Raw genomic sequence first — 19,058 nt, 5'->3', positions numbered from 1 at the left:
ATTTTGGTTATTTCTGCTGATAGACAAAAAGTAGACCTACATCGTTTGCTGATGAGCTGGCTGCTAGGATCAACGGGGGTGCCTGGAGCCAGAAAGAAGAGGAGCAGATAAGTAAGCCACTGAGATGAGCTGATGGTGGTGGGGAAGTGTAAGACCCTCTGCTGGGCTTCACGGAGGATAGGCTTCTCTGTTTAATTTACTGAGGCATGAGAGGCTTAAACTGTAGTTCTTACTATTTTTTCGGTTTCTAGACTCTTTGATAACTGAACACTGAGGAACTCTGAAGAAAAATGTACATATGCACATTTTGTATGCAATTTCAGGGGACTGATAGATGTCACAGAAAACCATGGGGTCCAGATTAAGACTCTCTTGCTTAATATTTACTTTTATCTTTTGACTAAAAATATACTATATAGTATATACTAGTGATTTAAGAGGGTAAAGAGATGTCAGAATAATTCTTCTCAGCAAGTGCAGTCCTGGTATGCACATACCTTAGGATGTAAGGCTGAAGCTTTCTGCCTTGGAAAGAGGCACTACTGAGATACAAAGTTGATGTCTTGCTCTAAGATTAGGAGCCATGAGGATGACAGGCCTGTGTGTAAAGAAGCAGTGGGTAAACACCGAGGGTAGACTGAATATGGTTAAAACTGAACTATTCCTCAAGTCTTGTCTCCAGGAGAAGCAAAACCTCGGGAGACAGTAAAAGAGAAGAAGGAAAGAACTCCCTCCGATGGTTAGGCCTCTTCCCTCCAGTCTGCTGTTTTGGGAGGCACTGAACTCAGGGACATGGTCATTGTAATTCATAAAGTACCTCTATAAGTGCTGACAGATTGGGTCTTTTGCCATTCATGTTTCCAGAGCATTTAAAAGCATGCTTTGGGATGCTGGGAGGAGATGTGGGTATGTATTAGAAATACTGTAAAATCTTAATTAATAGATGTAGCAACCATTAGTCATCTTTCCAGAATTCTTTAGAAGTATAGAAACTAGGGATCTCTAGCATTTGTTCTCAGTAAAGAATATGTTAGGTGCTTTCGTAGTAAACCAGAGCATCCACTATGATCCTGCTTGTGACTGTCAGTACATAAATGTCTCTTCAGTCTGCCCTTTCTTCCTTCAAGTTCTTGGTGGGGTAGGTCTTGAATTATTTGAAAAAAAAAAAACCATATATTTACTAGTTTTAAAAAAGAGGTAAATCTAGATGGTGGGAATACCCATGGAATTCCTCCTGCTCCAGACATTACAGACTTGAGGGTCGGAACCCACAGAGCTTTTTAAGGGATTTGGTGGACTGTTGAATGAATTTCTGTTGTGAAATTTCTGGCTGCCAATACCCATCTTTATCTCTCCCTGCAAAACTTTCTTTCTGTTTGCTAGATGAAGACGATAACTTCTTTGTGCCCCCCAAGTTGACTGATGAAGACTTCTCACCATTTGGCTCCAGAGGCGGCCTGTTCAGTGGAGGGAAGGGACTTTTTGATGGGGAGGAAGAGGTGAGTTGGTGGTAAGCAGTGAAGCTCTCCAAAGCTTTGTCATGGGCCCACAGAGAAGAAATGCACTTTGGTTCATTGGCAGGAAAAAATGGCTTCTTAGTTAGATGTTACTTCTACTTTTGTATTTTGAGACATTTTAAACTAAGAATCACAAAGTGAAAAATAGTGTATCCTGATACCCTTTGTGAGGTGGGGAGAGGATGTTGGAGTATAAGTAGTAAATAATTTACTTGATTAGGCAACTGTTTCTTTTCTCATCTGTCATTCTTCTTCCATGTTTGTATTTAACTCCTGGACAGACCAGATTATTTAAGATCTGATTTTGCCATAGTCGTAACTTTGGAACTGGTTTTCTGGCAGAACAGTAAATAAATATCTTTACACTTTACAAGGATCTTTTCTTTAGAAATTAAGTGCAGCTACCATGTCCTGTGCTGTTTTGAAATCTGTGTCGTGTACCTTCTTATGAGCAGAGCGACCTCTTCACGGACGCGCCTCAGGATCAGGAAGCTCGAGCCTCCATTAGTGCAGGTGAGCTTGGATTGGGGCTGACTCTGCTTCTTCCTGAACAGATTTCCAGAACTGCTTACCTCTCGCCAGGAGATAGAACCCCTGAGGCTGTTCCCAGGCCTTGCTTCTTAGTTAGGCAGGAAGCTGTTGTGTTTGCCTTGGTCTAGTTAAAAGCAGTTTATCTTCACTAATCCATGTCTTGCAGAAAAGCAAAAAGCACCAACTGTAGATTCACATCAGTTTTGCTTCTTTCTTAGAACTCATTCAAAGTCAAACGAAAAGTACTCTATAGTGGTGTTGAGGATATTTTATGTAATCGTATAATTTAAACATTTCTAAAGTTCCATGTAAGTTGGAGATCAGTAATTCCCCAGTCCAGTGTGCATCAGAATCATCCTTGGAGCACACATTAAAAAAGAAATAGCTGGTAATATTTATTCCATTAGTTCTGTGTTAGTTCTGGTGAATTGAGAATTAGTTCTTTTAAGTGACCTTATCTCCCCAGGCCATGAGTCGTCAGATTTTGTACTTGCTTTGATGCTGGCTGACTTGACTGTCCTGCAGGGCCTGCTGTCCACTTTCTGGCACCAGTGACTTGCCTCGTTTCCTCTTTCCTGTTAACTGTCTTCATTTTTATTCACTGATGTCTCGGATTTCTAGCTGCTCTCTTTTACCTGCTCATTCTCATCAAATCAGAATAGATAGAGTTGATTGAGGAGCCTGCTTGCACATACCCCACTTCCCACATCTGTGCTCTGCACCTTCCTTGGCCTCCCCTACAAACCCCACTGCTATTGTTGATCAGAGTCAGAGTGATCTTGCATGGGAATCACAGATTAAATTGTATTAGGACTAAAAAAAGTCATGACATCAGTAGAGAAGACTAAGTAAGCTAAGGAATTTTTAAATGGCTCTAGAGGAAAAATTTGTTTGAAAAGATCTCCTGTTAGCTATGTATTGTGTTGTACATATTTCAGGCAAGTGAATTTAACAAGTCATTTTCTGTTGAAATGATTTTCTTTTTCTCACTTTAGCATCTTCATCCTCGATATCTGCAAAGAAAATCCCAGCAGGAGCTGTTTCGGTATTTTTAGGTATTGAACTTAGGGTTTGTTTTTTAAAACCATCTAAGTGTGTTGGGTCATTTTTAAAGTTTCATTAGCTAAGGCGTGGCTTGAGAGCATGAGGAGCTTCCAAGGGCATCCGACAGCCTACAGAAAGAGCTTGTTTACTGGCATTAGTTCATATTCTCTTAGAAACCAGTGGCCTTGGACTTTTAGTGTTCCACTGACCAGGTGATTCTGTAGCATAGAAGGATAGGGGCTATTGGGTTCTTTTAATGTGTTTTGTGGATGAACCAAAACAAAGTTCTTGGTGGGTGATACTGGTTTTTTTTTCTGTAAAGTCAGGAGGCCCACCCACACTGGCTCACAGTTGTGGCTGTCCTGTCCCTCCATCCACAGGGGACACTGATGTGTTTGGTGCCACCTCTGCTCCGTCACTGAAGGAACCCCAGAAGCATGAGCAGCCCACCGCAGGGCAAAGCCCGTACCTCGCAGCGCCCACTGGCCTCTTCGATGACACTGATGATGACGACACCTTTTTTGCGGCATCATCTAGCAAGACTTCCATGACAGGTACCTGCTCCTGCCTCTTTTTTGGGAATGTAGCCAGAAGAAGAATGTCAACCTAAAGAGGACAGAACGCTCCTCTGGTTCTGTACCTTGTGCAGTGCAGAACCCCTCCTGGCTCAGAGCAGTCTCATCTCCACCTAAATAGTTATGGTGCCCTGGAGGTCTCTGTTTTATGAGCCAATCTTTTTTTGCTTTGGAAACCAATCACTAGGATTCTTTCTTTTAGAGAACTGAAATCTGTTCCCCTGTAATGTCTGCTCAAAGTTTCTAGTTCTGACCTTTGGAATTACAGGAAAGTGTTCATCACACTTTGTTCTAGCAGCCCTCAGTAAAATATATGAGCAGAATGTCACATGCTAGCTGTTCTCTGTGCCAGAACAGAAAGCCCAGGTAACCTTGACCTTTTCTTAATATGACAAGGTTTCCAGCCCCTTGGTCCCTGTGGCACTCTCCTCTCTTCTCACGGTTAAGTCAGTGTGTTCATAAAAGTCACTCCTCTAAACCAGCTGTTCTTTCATGTGTGGGTGACTCTCCCAGGACTCTTGTCAAAGATTCAGATTCAGTGGGTGTGGGTTGGTACTGGGAATTCTATGTTCTAACGAGTTCTCTGGTGGGCAGAGATTGTTGCTCTGTGGATGGCACTTGGAAGAGAAAGGCTTGGGTCCATTGGGTGTTTTTCCAGAAAAGGGTAGACCACTAATGTGCACAGAATTTCCAGCAACCTGAGAAAAGTTGGACGAGATGGACCAGGATGCACTGAGAGGCAGGTGTGGGAAGGAAGGACAGAAGCAGAAACATGAGGGAAATAATACCTCGTTATTTTAGAAAGAGTATAAATACAGACATAATACAGGCAGATGTAGGCCGACAAGATGAGGTGATTGTAAATAAAGGCAATAGTGCATCTCTTGGCCTGGAGCTTTTCACTTAGTGGATATCATTGAGAACTGATTTGGAATCATGAATAAGTTGATAGTTCTTGCTCTCCTGGAACTTTCCTGAGTCCTTGTCCTCGTTTCAGTGCCACACTCCTCACTTGGTGAAATAGTGCTATGGTAGTTAAAGGTTGGGAACTGCCCAGTATTTCATCAGACAGTAAATTGTGGGCCCTCCACTCTGAAATTTTGTGAAGCTTTTACAAAGGATGAAGGCTAAAATTTTGGCATGGAAGGATTCCCCATGTACATTAAGTGGAAAATGCAAATTATATTATCATTTATAGCCTTACTTGTGAATAACTGAAGTTAATAAACGTTAGTATATGCTTTGGGGAAGTTAAAAGCATGTATACCAAACTGTCCCTGATGGCCATCATGTTTGGATGGGCAGGTAGAGCTACAGGGGTGTTTTCAGAATTTGCTTTAATGTGCCTCTGTATAATTTGACTTTAAAAAAAGCAGGAGCCAACCCTCATGTCTCAGAATCCTAGAGTGGTTGACTCTCAAATGGTATTTTTCTCTTAGAGGTGTCTCTTTGCCTTTTAAGACAGTCCAAGCTACTTGTAAGCATGGCGTCGAGCCAGATGATTAAGCAGTCTGTCCCGTGTTTCATTTGAGCTGCTGTTGTGGTCTTTGAAAAATTCCAGTTTAGTTCACATAATATTTCTTCAAGCTTGTAAAAAAATAACACACTTTCTGTTTATTGTTGGGAAGAGTTTTTTGTCTGGATTTTGTGGAGGCATTTTTGACCTTCATGTAATTTTATGCTCTGGTGTCTTTCTAAAGAAAAAGTCACATCCATTGCCAATATCTTTGATGATGAGGAAGGATATCTGTTCAAAGAAAAAGCAGTGGCTTTGCCAGAAGCTACTGTGAATCAGACAGATGAACACCAAGCAAGAGCAAAAAAAAAGGTGAGCGTGTGGAAAGACTAAACACAGGAGTATTGATTTCGGGCATCTTGTTAATTCATTTGGAACTCAGAGGAAAGTATTGTTTCCTTTTGTGTGTATAATGTTCAAACACAGAAAATTGGAAGAAAAGTACAGTGAGCGCCCACAGAACTACACTCAGGCTCAGTAGTTGTATTTTGCTTGCTGATTGGTTTTCCCCTCCGTTGATAGCATTGGTCTGACCATGTTGGGGGGTGCAAAAGAATGCTTTTTTAATTCTTTCATTTCTTCACGTTTATTAGCTGGCATTCTCCTCCTCCTCTACCACTCTTTTAATATCACTGTAGGAATAGGATCATGGGTTCTCCGTTCAGCCGACATTCTAGAGTCCATGAGTGTCGTCATCTTTTTTATGCTCTAAATGCCCTGGATTTGGCCGGTGGGATGTGTCTGCCTTTGTCTTTAAGCTCTTGTGGCTGCTCTCCCTTCCCTTGCTGCCCTGCACAGCTTGATCTTTCTAAAGCACATCTTGGGTCCTGTCCTTTCCATGATATCCTGACCTCTCGCTGCCAGCCACCTAGGTCTCAGCACTCACACCCTGGCAGGATCCCAGGGCTGTCCACCCTTGTTGACTTCAGTCATGTGTGTCCCATTTGTGCCCATTTGTGTGTCAGGTGGGCGGTCTGTCCTACTTTCTGATCTACCTGATGTACCCACCCGCTGCTTCACCTTAGTTTTCTCTTCTCACACACAGCTGCCCCAGCTGAGAATGTTCTTGTTTGTACCATCTCCCAAGTCCAGGCCTTGTCTGTCCTAAGAAATTTACTTTATCAATGAACTGTTTCTTCTCTCTTTCCTATATACCAATCTTTAAATTCTTTCTTATGATACTTGTCCTTTTGTATTATTCTTTATACACACTTGATACATGTCCACAGCATCTCCTTTGCCCTGGTGCATGGCCGGTGCCTTATCCTAGCAGAGACTGCCTACACTTTCTAAATGAATGATTGAATGTACCCTTGTTTCCAGGTGTCTTGTTTAACTCTCATTTTTTTTTCTTCAAAGATTGCCATATCTTCCAGCAAAAATCTCACGCTCTCATCAGAAACAAAGATTCAGAAAGGCTTATTTTCAGATGAGGAGGACTCTGAGGTGAGGAATTCTTTTTCTTAGTTCTGGGAATTAGTCCTTTGATATGACATAAGAAACTATTTCTGAATCAGGATTTTGTCAGAAAGATGCAAGACTTTATTAAAGACTTTAGTTCCTTCTTTGAAAATAATGTCTTGAACACCTGGCCTTTAGAAATCATTATGTATGCAGTACTTCTCACTGTTGGGTTTGAATCCAGTTTATGTCCTAGGAGGAAAACATTCTGCTCAGGATGTTCAAATTTAAGGCTGTTTGTTGACCCACAGTGCAGTGAGGTGCTTGTACCAGAATAGAAATCAGCACACTACTTCCTTTTTTAGTAGCACTAAATAGCAGACTTAGTGACGTATATTTCAGCATAGCCTTTTCTCTTGTAACCAGTGTCGGTTTGTGGGCTGCCATCTGCCTGAAGTACCCTTTCAGTGGAACAGTAGTGGTTTTCAAAAGTGTCACTGCCTTGTCTGACTCCCACGGGCCCACATCCCTTTGGAGGTAATTTTCAGCTAGGTATTTAGGGGTCCGAAGCCCTGTCTTAGAAGGTAGTGGGCAGTAATAAGTCCCATGCACAGAAAGATAATGTGGACATGGCAGGAGTTTACCTGTAATTTCAAGAAGCCGTGAACTCTGGGTTAAGCTTTCTGGTTACATTGCACTAACAGCCAGGATGAACATACAGCTCTTCGGAAGCAGAGTGATTGCCATTGATGTAAATAAAGCCTTTTGAGGCTTATTTTTTTATTACAGCCAGTGTACAGAAGATAGGAATTAAAAAGTCCACTTAAAGCAAACTAGTGACACTTGAGCACTGCAAACTGGGACCTCAGACTCTGGTCTTAACCCACACTCTCATTTCCTCATCATTAAGCCCTCACCCCTCACCCCCCCCCACCTCCTTTCCCTTCCTCTGGAAATACACTTCCCAGAATCTGGATGGCTTGCTTCCTCACTTTTTTCCAGTACCCTATGAGGTTTCCCCGATGACCCTTTGCATGATAGCAAGCCTGCCAGCACACACCACACACTGCTTAGCCCGCTTTTCTGCTTTATTGTTCTCCACAGTATGTACTGCCATGTGACATTTCATGTCAACACGCTCATTGTCACCTTACTTGTTCATTGTCTTGGCTAGAATAAGCTCTGTGAGGGCAAGCAGTTTTGTTTTCTGCTTATATCCCTAACATCTAGACTGGTGCTTGGCACTTGGTAAGTCATCAAGTAGTTGTCAACTATATTAAAACAAACAAACATGCACAAATTTCAGACTTAAGAGGTGTTTCAGTTATTTCATACCATGAAATAATACACCAAAACTTAGAGGCTTAAAATACCAGTAAGTTTTATTACCTTTTAAGGTTCTAGAAGGACTCAGCTAAGTACTTTTTTACTTAGGGTCTCTCATACGGTCCCAGTCTGAAGGTGGCCAGGCTGAGAGTCGTCTCATCCACATGTCTGGTGCCTCCATAGGAAAGACTTAAACAGCTGGGGCTCTTGGGGCACCCAGTTTGTCTCTCTGTGGTCTCCCAGCATGGCAGCATCGGGAAAGCTGTATTCTCACGTGGTGGCCCAGGGCTTCAAAGTAAGATTCCAACATTAGCTGCACGGAAGCTGTATCGCTTTCTGTAACCCGGCCTCGGAAGTGAGCGTTATCATTGCTGCCACACTCTGTGGTCAGGGCTGTCACAAAGGCCTGCCCAGGTCCAAGGGCAGGCAGCACAGACTCCACCTCATCATAGTAGAGTGTAAAAGAATTTGTGGACAGGCTTTAATACCATCACCAAAGGCTTTATCCCATGAGTATTATCATAGACTGTTTTTTTTTGGATGCTGTTAGAGTACTTGGTCAAGGAGAGGTAAAACCAATGCAGTCTAGGAGAGAAAACTTTAGACAAGGGTTGATTTTTGTTTGTTTGTTTCACTCCTGCCTCTGTATCTCAAGTGTGGAGCTAAAACTTGCTCTGTGAAATCATTTTGGAAACTTGTTTGAGGTAACGGAAAAGCCTTTTTTTATTACACCGAAGAAGACTAATGTTAAAGGTCCAAAACCGTGAAGTTAAACTTGTTTTGTTTGTTTATTGTTCATTCATTCATTGACTTATTAAAGCAGTAGAACCCTTTTCCTAAGTGAAATCTTGCCAATGTGTAAAATGCAGGAGAAGTATGAGAAGCCTGGAGTCTGCCCGTGTGACCTCTTACACCTGAACAGGCCCGTGAAACTCCATGAGGCCGAGGCAAAAAACCACTGGGCTGAAAGGAGCTCTTTTCAATTAATGAATTCATTAGGGTGTATTTGGAGAGTAGACTGATTCCACAGTAAGAAATATTTTCCAAAGAGCACTTAGAAATTATGTTCTTATCCTAGTTAATTGTCTGGCTCTTGTGTATTGAAGTTTTTCTTCAGGAGAGAATAGTCCTATTTTTGTTTCTGATTCATGGAGCTAAATTTGCAGATCTTTCTTTGCTTTATAGGTTGATCCTTTATAGCATTTTGAAAATTTCTTCAGAGTCTACCAGGTCTTTCTCTACTTTGCAACATCTAGCTATAGTTCAATCAGAAATATCAAATATTTTAAAATAAAAATTTTTGTTGATTTGAAAGAGATAGCATACTCTTATAAAAGGGCAGAGGAGTCTTAGTAAAACAGAATCGTAACATCCAGCATTTTGGGAATCTAGCCTCTTTGTGTTACTGAATTTAATATCTTTGTAGACAAGGAAAAGGAAGTCATTCTAATTCTTTTTAGTCTGATAGAAGATTGACTGGAAAATTTCCTCCACCTTAAGCCATCCAAGCCGGAATGTAGAAAACTCTGAGACCCCCTGGAGTTCATGTGGGTCTCTCCCTTCTCATACAGAAGTATTTCTGTTGCATACAGCCGGAAGCATGGTCCTCAAGGTCTGTCTCAGCCAGCTTCTCTGTTTTTTTTTGAGAGGGCATCTCTCATATTTATTGATCAAATGGTTGTTAACAACAATAAAATTCAGTATGGGGCGGTCAATGCTCAATGTACAATCATTAATCCATCTCAAGCCTAATTCTTGTCAGTCTCCAATCTTCTGAAGCATAACGAACAAGTTCTTACATGGTGAATGAATTCTTACATAGTGAATAAATTCTTACATGGTGAACAGTACAAGGGCATTCATCACAGAAACTTTCGGTTTTGATCACGCATTATGACCTATAAACAATCGGGTCAAATATGAATATTCGTTTGATTTTTGTACTTGATTTATATGTTGATCCCACATTTCTCCCTTTATTATTATTATTATTTTTATTTTTAATAAAATGCTGAAGTGGTAGGTAGATGCAAGATAAAGGTAGAAAACATAGTTTAGTGCTGTAAGAGGATAAATGTAGATGATCAGGTGTGTGCCTATAGACTAAGTATTAATCCAAGCTAGACAAGGGCAACAAAACATCCACGAATGCAGAAGATTTCTCTCAAAACAGGGGGGGTGAGGTTCTGAGCCTCACCTCTGTTTATCCCCAATTTCTCACCTGATGGCCCCCCTGTGACTGTGCCTGTCTTAGGTTGTTCCTCCCTTGAGGAATCTTACCCATCTCTGGCTAACCAGTCATCTTCCCGGGCCATACAGGGAAATGTAAAGTTGGCAAGTGAGAGAGAAGCAATATTGTTTGAAAAGGTTAGCTTTTTACTTCTTTGCAGATTTATGCCCTGTGGCTTCTATGTCCAGCATTTGTCTTGAGGTATCTTTACCACCTGGAGGAATTATGATACTTGGTAATTTCGATATGAGGCACGAATTCTACTTAGGGGTTGTAATTATGAAGGAAGAAGAGACAGCTTCTCTCTTTTTTTAATTTTATTTTAAAAAGGGAAGAGTTTTATTAGGGAAAGTAAAGGACCTAAGCTTGAACCTACCAGCATCCCTCTTTGACAGGGACCTAGACCTGGCCATTATGTCATAGTCTTTAGTTTCATATCTGACTGGTACTCTAAAAACCAATACATCTTGCTAACTGAGAACTTTAATCTTGACCCAACAGGATTTGTTTTCTTCTCAAAATGTGAGTAAGCCAAAAGATGCATCTCTCCTGCCCAGCAAACCTCCAAGGTCAGCCTCGTTTTTCGATGATGAAGATGAAGAGGTAAACTGTTACTGCAACAGAAGATCATCAAGTTTCTGATAAATAGAAAACCACTGCTGATGTAGCTTTATAGCCAGAGGCTCACTCAGTAGGGCAAGGTGATAGAGAAGCAGGCACGCTGTCCGAGGCTTATATAACAAAAATATTTTGGGTTTATTTCATAAGTTTTTTAACTAGGTTCTGTTGGCTGTGCAGTGGGCAGGACATTGAATTCTTGACCCAGATAGCATTTTTGAAATCTGCCTTTAAGAGGATAAAAAGAATACTTTATAATTCTCTTAAACCCGGTGATACAAGAATGTCTTGGTAAAGTGGGAGTGGAGTGGAGAAGGTTATATCTCACCTTGCTTTTCTTTCCACCGTGAATGAGAGCAAAGTGGGGGAAAGAAATCAGGAAGAAGACAAAACAGACCTTCCCTCCGTGCAGCGTTGTGCAGTCGCTTAGCTCATGGGCTTTGCGTCAGACCCCTGTGTGCATATCCCAGCTCTTCCACTTGGAATTTAGGGACCTTGGACAAGCAACTTCACTTTTCTGAATCTCATATGGTGTAGTAATATATAGGATTTTGTGACAGCTTAAACAGTTGATGTACAGTGTTTTGGGCACAGAGCCTGGCACTAGTAGATGCAGAGTAAATGTTAGCTCCTATCATTAGTATCCCCATTGGATGCCAGTTCATTTTCTCATGGCCTTTCCTACCTTCCCACACTCTCCTTAAAGCCTCCCTTTTTTTGAATCTTTACATTTCATGGGATATTATTAAAGAGTGTTTCTCTAACTTGGGCTCAGGCCCTGTGATGATTTTGGCTCCATTACCTTAATGAAAGTACCTTAAAAGGTACTTTTGGGGTGCTTGACTATACAATTATTGACAAATGCCATTGAGCCTATTAGAAGCAGCTCTTTAGTAGGCTAGTGATGTTATTTAGTAAACTACTTCATCAGTTTGTATTGTCTCTTTGAAATTAATGAGAAACAGTCATTCCTTTCTTCTGTTCCAGGTGTGGGTCTTTATTTTAAATACATGTAAGGGATTAGAGAAAGCTCTTTATTTCTCTTCTTCTGTCTGTTGCTCCAGTTTCTAATTCATAGAAAGAATGGTGCAAGTTGCTGTCTGCTGCAGGGGCCTGTGGGGCTCTGCTGCCCATGTAGGCTGCAGGTCCTCCCTACAGAGTCTAGAGGGCCCGCCCCAGCAGGTCTGGGTGGGACCAGGCTTCCTCCCATTTCTTTGAGCCCGTCTCCCACATTACCATCCCTCCCCCACAAGTGTTCTACCTTTGAGTTCTAAGGTATCTGTTTACCTTCTGTGGATAGAGTATACAGTTAGAAGACTGTAGACTATTGTTATGGGATTATACATAAGAGAGAAGTGGGATTTATAAGAATTTTGTGATACTCCCCCTGCCCCCTGCAAGAGATGTTACATATATTCTGTACCTGACTAGAGACTTAAAACAGTCTGATCTGAGAGACTGTCTTAGACCCTTAGTTTCATGTGTATGAAGTTTTAAGTGTATGAACATTTTGCCATTTGTTTTTTAGGATAATCTTTTTGGGACTACAGCTGGTAAGAAACAGACATCATCTCTACTAACTCAGAGTCAAGAGAAATCAAAATCCTCTGAGCCCTCTAGAAAAAAAGCATCTGCCTTATTGTTCAGCAGTGATGATGAGGAGGTGGGTTGACAGTTTCTCCTGGAAAAGAGTAAGATAGTTTGATGGGATTTAGGAGTTAAAGCTATCCTAAACATTTTCTTTTTCTATCTTTTTTACATCAAGTGAAGTTCAGTCACCAAAGACTTGTATGTTCACAGGACTTGTTGTTTTTTTGAAGAAAGGTACTTAATATACTAACTTAAAAGATTAATCTTTTCAAAATGGTTAGGAATAAAATATGTCCCTGAAATTATAATATATACTAATCAAATGAGTTAGGCCTTATTTTAACTTGTTAAATGATCACTGTGTTTAGTTAAAAACTATAGCTAGACGTAGGTGTATGTATGCTTTTGCAAATTGAACTCCTTTTTTATGAGTCTTGATCCATTTGCTATATCTACATACATATAAGCAGAGCCAGTGGTGAATATAATTTATCTGCTGTTCAGATTGAGCTATACAGAAAAAGACTTCATACATAATATTAAAAACTCTAAGCATTAAAAATCTTCATTATTATAATTACTCTTTATTTTAATATCATAGGCAAGTTATGAGGGTATGGTGTAGATAGATAAACCATAGGTATGTTAATGTTTTTTATGAAAAGCAACTTAAAATTATAAAACGTAATTTGTTTTTTTCTACTCAAATGTATGAATTTATCATGGATTTTCCTTTTTTTTTTATTCTTAGCATTGTTGGTAGTTGTTGATTCTCCCTGTAGTAATGGCCCGTCATCATGGTAGGACGTTTTCCTACCGTAGTATTACTGTGGTTCAGGGAAAGTAAAAACATTTGCCAAAGCCAGGAGCAACAGTATTGGCCAAGTGAAGGTAACCCAGGGTCTTCATCAGTGACTCTCAACCTTGGCTGCCCATTGGAATCACCTGTAGAACTTTAAAGAGTAGTGATACTGGATTCCATCAGTAGATATTCTGAATTATTTAATTTGGGTATGGTCTATCATTGGAATTTCCTAAAACTCTGTCAGAGATTCTAGCATGTAGTCACTGTTGAGTGTCACTGTTCTAGAGAAACATTTCCCAAACCAAAAAGTGTGGAGAAGTCACCTGGGCATCCTGTTACAAATGCAGGTTCTGATTCAGAAAGTTGGGGTGAAATCTGAGATTCTACATAACCCAAGGTGTTTCCTGTGGACCCCACTTTGATTTCTGAAGCCCTAGACTCTAGAGACCAAAGGACCACTTGGCAAGCGCTCAAGAGTTACTTGATATGAAGGGGTGAGCATAGCCAGGTGGGGTTTCCCTTAAATACTTTCTAAAGGCCAGATTCAGACTTGTGGTTAAAAAAGGTCACTAGCAGCTTCATTTACATGAGGTTTTTACACATTTTTTCCAACCTGCTTTGAGGTTTTTAAATTAAAATATCACTTTCCTCCAAGTGTTAATTTTTTTTCAACACTCTTCCTTCTCATTTCCCTCTAAAATTAATTTTCAATCCCCTAAAGTAGATAACTTCCCTTATCCTAACACACAACAGAACCATAGAGGGGGGAAACATTGTGGCAGGCAGTGGAGGAGAAAAGTAAGAGAATGTCTTTGAGGCTAGAGAACCCAGCTGTCTAGATTTGACTTCAAAGAAGTCATGGACGTCAGCTTTCTTCAAGAGTAATGTACTTAATTTAATGCTTAGTTTAAATACAACTTTGTTTAATGATGAATGTTATTTTACTTCCCAGGTTCCTTAGTCTAAATTACTACTGGATTTTAACATATATTTTATATTTTAAGGACCAGTGGAATATTACTGATTCACAGACCAACTCATCATCTGATAATAGGTCTAAAGGAGAACTTCGGGACTCTGGGACCACCCAGGTCCAGGAGGCCAAGGCTGTGAAAAAGACCAGCCTGTTTGAGGACGATGATGAAGATGACCTGTTTGTTATTGCTAAGGACAGGTGAGCTAGTCATGGAAAGAAGTGATTTAATCAGTGTCTCAGTGTCTGTGGTAACAAGTATAAAGGTACAGTTGACCCTTAAACAACACAGGTTTGAACTGCTGTGGATCCACTTAGATATTATTATAAGACTACAGTATATAATACATGTAGTAATACAGAATATGTGTTAATTGAGTGTTTGTGTTGTCTGTGAGACCTGGTCAACAGTAGGCTGTTAGTGGTTAAGTTTGGGGGGAGTTAAAGGTTATGTGTGGATTTTCAGCTGTGGAACAGATGACAACATGCCCCTAAATGCCATGTTGTCCAAGTGTCAGATGTATTTGATTCACAAGGTGCAGTTACTTGGGGTGACATGATAATCACTCATTACCCAGTAGTCATAAAAATAAATATGTTGATTTTCACTTGTAAGGTGTCCTTCCCCGATACTGGGCATTGTTTTTTGTTGTGGGATCCTTACCTAATTTCTTCTGCCTAACTTTTTTCTCTTTAACCCTAAAATACCATCTTTCTTAGTTTGTTAGAGATTTAAGTATAATTTGTTGTCTTTTGTTTGTTTTTCCTCTGGGAAATCCTAAAGAATGCAAAGTGTGGGTGAGAGTATGTAAGTTTGTCATTTGAACAGAAATACCCTCAGCTTTGATACACATCCTGTTAGGAGAATGGTTTTCTACAGTGCTGTGTTTATCCCACCAGTTGCTGGTAAGTGTTAGCGATTCACATTAACACTTGGCCTGAAGCCAGCAGGATGTGTAGTCTGAACATAAGCTGTGGTTGGTGTAACATGCTGCCAGATTAGCTGTGCATCTAGAATAATTCCCTTGCAAATACAGAATATGTGTACTTTTTCCTCAAGAGCTTTAAATGATTACTGTGGAATTCAACTGAATGATAGTACCATAAAGAGGTAATTGATGGGACATATAAATCCTGTGGGTTGGTGCAATTAAGCCTTAATTTTGATTTGATAGACTCAAAAGTACCTCATATTTCTGTCTCTAAATATGGTAATCATTTAAAATCTCACCGTTTCTTTTAGGCCCTGGTGACTTTACCCTTGAGTATATCTTTTGCCTATGATAAATTCTGGCCCTGCCAATTCCTTTCTGAATAACAATAACCTTGGGCAAGTTACCAAAGTTCTCTGGGCCTGAGTTTTCTCATCAGTTACACAAAAATAATAATAGTACTTCTCACATAGGATCATTGAGAGGATTAAATGAAATCCAAAAAACGGGAAATGCTTAGCACAACTGTTAGATTGCAGTCACTTAACATGTTACCATTTATCATCATGACTGCAGAGGAAATAACATTTCATTCCTTTATTTTTCTTGCACTCTCTCTCCTGAGACATGCCCTTCTTCCTTCTTACCTGACCAGCTTCCTTCAAGACTCAGTTTAAGCCCTCTCTTATAAGAATCCTTTCTTGACCTAAAAGACAGGTGAGAGAGAAGAAAAAGTCAAAGTCTAGAGCAAAAATAATTCCCTCTGTATATGCCCCTCATCTGTGATCGTGTTGCACTTGAGCATTTTCTAGGTTGTGTAGAACTTACGTTACATATGTGCCCTGCCTCCCTTTGCCCCCTACCATGCACACATGGTCAATAGTTTAGAGATCTGGAAACGTCTCACTTGGAGGTTCCAATACCAGCTACACCCAATACTTAGCTTTCATTAATGCTTTCTCTGCTCCAGATTTATTCCATTTCTAGTTGGTTTTAAAGTTGTCTGTAAAGTTTTGTGTATGGGCATTTTTCTGAGTAAATAATTCCTAACTCTCATCAGATTCTCTAAAATTGCTTTTACAATTTTTAGACACTAACAAATGTGAGGAATGATGTGGAGGAACCTTCATACATTGCTGGGGGAATGTAAAATGGTGTAGCCACTTTGGGAAACAGTTGTTCCTTAAAAAGTTAAACCTGGAGTTACCATAGGACTTAACTTCATTTTTAGGTATAGGTCAAGAAAAATGAAAACCTGTCCACACAAAAACTTGCACATGAATGTTCATCACAGCATTGTATATAGTAACTGAAAAGCCCATCAACTGATGAAACAATAAACAAAATGTATTCTGCCCGTACAATGAGAAGGAACAAAGTATTGAGACATGCCACAACATTGATGAACCTTGAAGATACTGTGTTAATTGAAAGAAGCCAGTCACAGAAGACCACATGTATGAGTCCATTGGTATATAATGTCCAGACAGATAAATCCATAGCCACAGAAAGTAGATTAGTGTTTGCCTGAGGCTGAGGGGAAAGGAGAATTGGGAGTGAATGTTAACAGGTAGGGTTTCATTTTGGGTTTTGGAAATACTGTGAACTTAGATTATGGTGATAGATGCTCAACTCTGAATATACTAAAAATCGGTGAATTGTACACTTTTATAAAAGTGTAAGATTTATGGCATGTAAATTATATCTCACAACCATTCTAAAAAAAGAAAGAAGCTTTATGACCCTAATGAAGTTGTGAAATAATATCTTAACAAGGCATTCAAATGCCCTGGCTTGCCTGGCAGCCCTGCTTTGTTCCTTTCATTCCAGGATGATTATTAATAACTTTCCCTTTCACTCTCAAAAATGCCTGGTTTAGACCCATAGACTCTATTATCATTTTCTCTGTACCTTTTAAATAAATCAGAATACTTAACCTGTTACTTATAATGAGAAATACTGTAGCTCACTGAACAAGCACTGTTTCCTGAGGACAGGTCTCCACGGGAAGCCCCCAATTAACCAGCAGTAGCTGAGAGTTAGGGAATGAGGCCGAGGGTAAGGATTGTAGTCTTTTATGTAACTTTGTCCAGAGAGCTAACTAGCTTTTCTCTAGTAGCTTACCTTCAGAATCAGTCACCAGATGTCTTGTGGGTTGTTCTCGGGGGTTTTGGTTGGTTAGTTTGTTTAGAAATTCTTGTTCGGAAGATGATGAGTTAGATTTTCTGCTATAGCTGCTTTATGAGGTGTTCGGCACTCTTCAGGCATCTGATATAGTCATTAATACTTTGTGATCTTCATCACCTAGTAGTCGGATATTTTGGTTATCATTTGTGTAACTCTGTATTGGCATATGTCCTTAAAGGCATACTAGGTAGCACCTTACTGTGCCGTTACAAATTGGCTCTTTCCTTTAATAAGTTTTTCAAAGTGCAGACGTAGTTTGTAACTGTCCTTTAGTGTATGTGTTCAGTGTAAGTGCACTCAACTGTTTGGTTGATCCTTAGTTTTTTTGTTTTTTTTTAAGATGTAGATAGACATCAATATTAAGCTAACAAAGAAGTTACATAGATTTTGCCTTGTTAATTATAATTTCTAATAGAAGTAGATGGATATGGTGAACAATTTACTAAAGTGACTTACTATTACTGTGCTTTTTTCCTAGCTGAAAATGATTTTGAAGTTTTTATTACTTCAGTAATTCCCTACTATGTTAGTTGTATGATTCCTTATCATATAGTAAAAACCAGTCCAGTGCTAAGCCTCCCTGTGTTTTTTCACTTTCATATTATTTCTGTTCCTGATGATGTACTGATGAATAGTTGTTCTGGCATTTATTGAGCACCTTGTGTGTAGGGGCCTGCCAGAATCCCAGGTAAGGAGGTAGGTGAAGACAGGCTAGAGGAAGGTGGTGAGGAGAGCTGTGACCGCATTTCGGCTCTGGTTGCCCAACATGGGGTAGGAGCTGGGTGTGTAGTGATGTGATGAACAGGGAAATGAGTTCTGCTTTTCCAGCTCTGAGAGGTTTGTCTGGTGGGGATGGAAAGGGCTGGATTTGGGGTTTGAAGGGAAAGGAGGGGGATGCTTAGAAAGACAGGATTAGGTGGCCAAGGAGGTACCAGGTCACAGCCCAAAGCAGGCCCTGGCCCTGTGATCTTTTGACAGCTGCCTTCTGACCACTTTGGAAATAGGCGCTCATGTTCTCTGTTTCTTCCTGTGCCCTAAGAAGTGGTGAGAGAGAGTGCTAGCAGTGTCGTGTGCCTCTGAAAGCAAACAGCTAGTGCACCCACACCGAGTCAGAAATAACTAACAAGGGCCAGGTTGAGGAGGGCCTTAGCTCTTCTACATAAGGGTGGGGGACAGAGGCTGATGACTTGCTAGGCACAAATCGCACCAACCTCAAAAGGTTTTTCTTACTTGCTTTCAGTTGTATAAGGTCAGCTGATAGCTCGGGTATTTTAGTGGCAGGTGGGTTCGTAGAGGTGTGACCTAGAAACAATACTGTATTTTTTTTAATCCTATTTGCCTTTATTTTGGTCTTTCATCTGTTTGTGTAGCCAAAGGAAGACCCAGAGAGTATCACTGCTCTTCGAAGAGGATCCCGATAGTGGAAGTTCTCTGTTTGGCTCTCCTCCTGCATCTGTTCCTCCTGCAACAAAGGTATTCTTAACCTCTTAGGCCCAGGAAACATCCTTGAGGTGGTGTTACAGAATAGTGATACTCCCTGAATCAGCTCCTAAAACCTGACCTTGGAAAACTTGTTTTCCTAGTTTTAGAAAGATCTTCTGGTTAGTGGTATTTTACAGATGAAGCACACATAAAAAAGTGTGGAGAAAAGGACTCCTCTGTGTCTGCCGCCCATTCAGTGTCAGGTATAGTCTTCGGGGGGCAGAGTACCAATGGAAGGAAATTCTGACACGTGCTACCACATGGATCAACCTTGAGCACATTATACTGAATGACATAAGCCAGCACAAAAAGGCAAATACTATATGATTCC

The 19,058-nt window shown here is 40.4% G+C and overlaps 1 protein-coding gene across 11 annotated transcripts in view; it reads left to right on the top strand.

Annotated features, from left to right (window-relative positions):
- Positions 1-19,058, top strand: part of LOC108399309 (WASH complex subunit 2C-like) — a 65,764-nt gene that overhangs the window by 28,329 nt on the left and 18,377 nt on the right. For all 11 annotated transcript variants that reach the window (XM_073241204.1, XM_073241212.1, XM_073241208.1 and 8 more), the window contains 11 exons: positions 24-111; positions 1,384-1,499; positions 1,973-2,030; positions 3,044-3,103; positions 3,473-3,646; positions 5,368-5,495; positions 6,543-6,629; positions 10,642-10,743; positions 12,287-12,421; positions 14,158-14,327; positions 18,616-18,718. In XM_073241204.1, the coding sequence (XP_073097305.1) occupies positions 24-111; positions 1,384-1,499; positions 1,973-2,030; positions 3,044-3,103; positions 3,473-3,646; positions 5,368-5,495; positions 6,543-6,629; positions 10,642-10,743; positions 12,287-12,421; positions 14,158-14,327; positions 18,616-18,718 (1,221 nt within the window). The remainder of the gene's footprint in view (positions 1-23; positions 112-1,383; positions 1,500-1,972; positions 2,031-3,043; positions 3,104-3,472; positions 3,647-5,367; positions 5,496-6,542; positions 6,630-10,641; positions 10,744-12,286; positions 12,422-14,157; positions 14,328-18,615; positions 18,719-19,058) is intronic.

The sequence above is a fragment of the Manis javanica genome, chromosome 7 (assembly GCF_040802235.1).
Source record: "Manis javanica isolate MJ-LG chromosome 7, MJ_LKY, whole genome shotgun sequence".
NCBI lineage: Eukaryota > Metazoa > Chordata > Mammalia > Pholidota > Manidae > Manis > Manis javanica.
The sequence above is the reverse complement of the archived record's forward strand: the minus strand, read 5'-3'. Positions and strand labels throughout refer to the sequence as shown.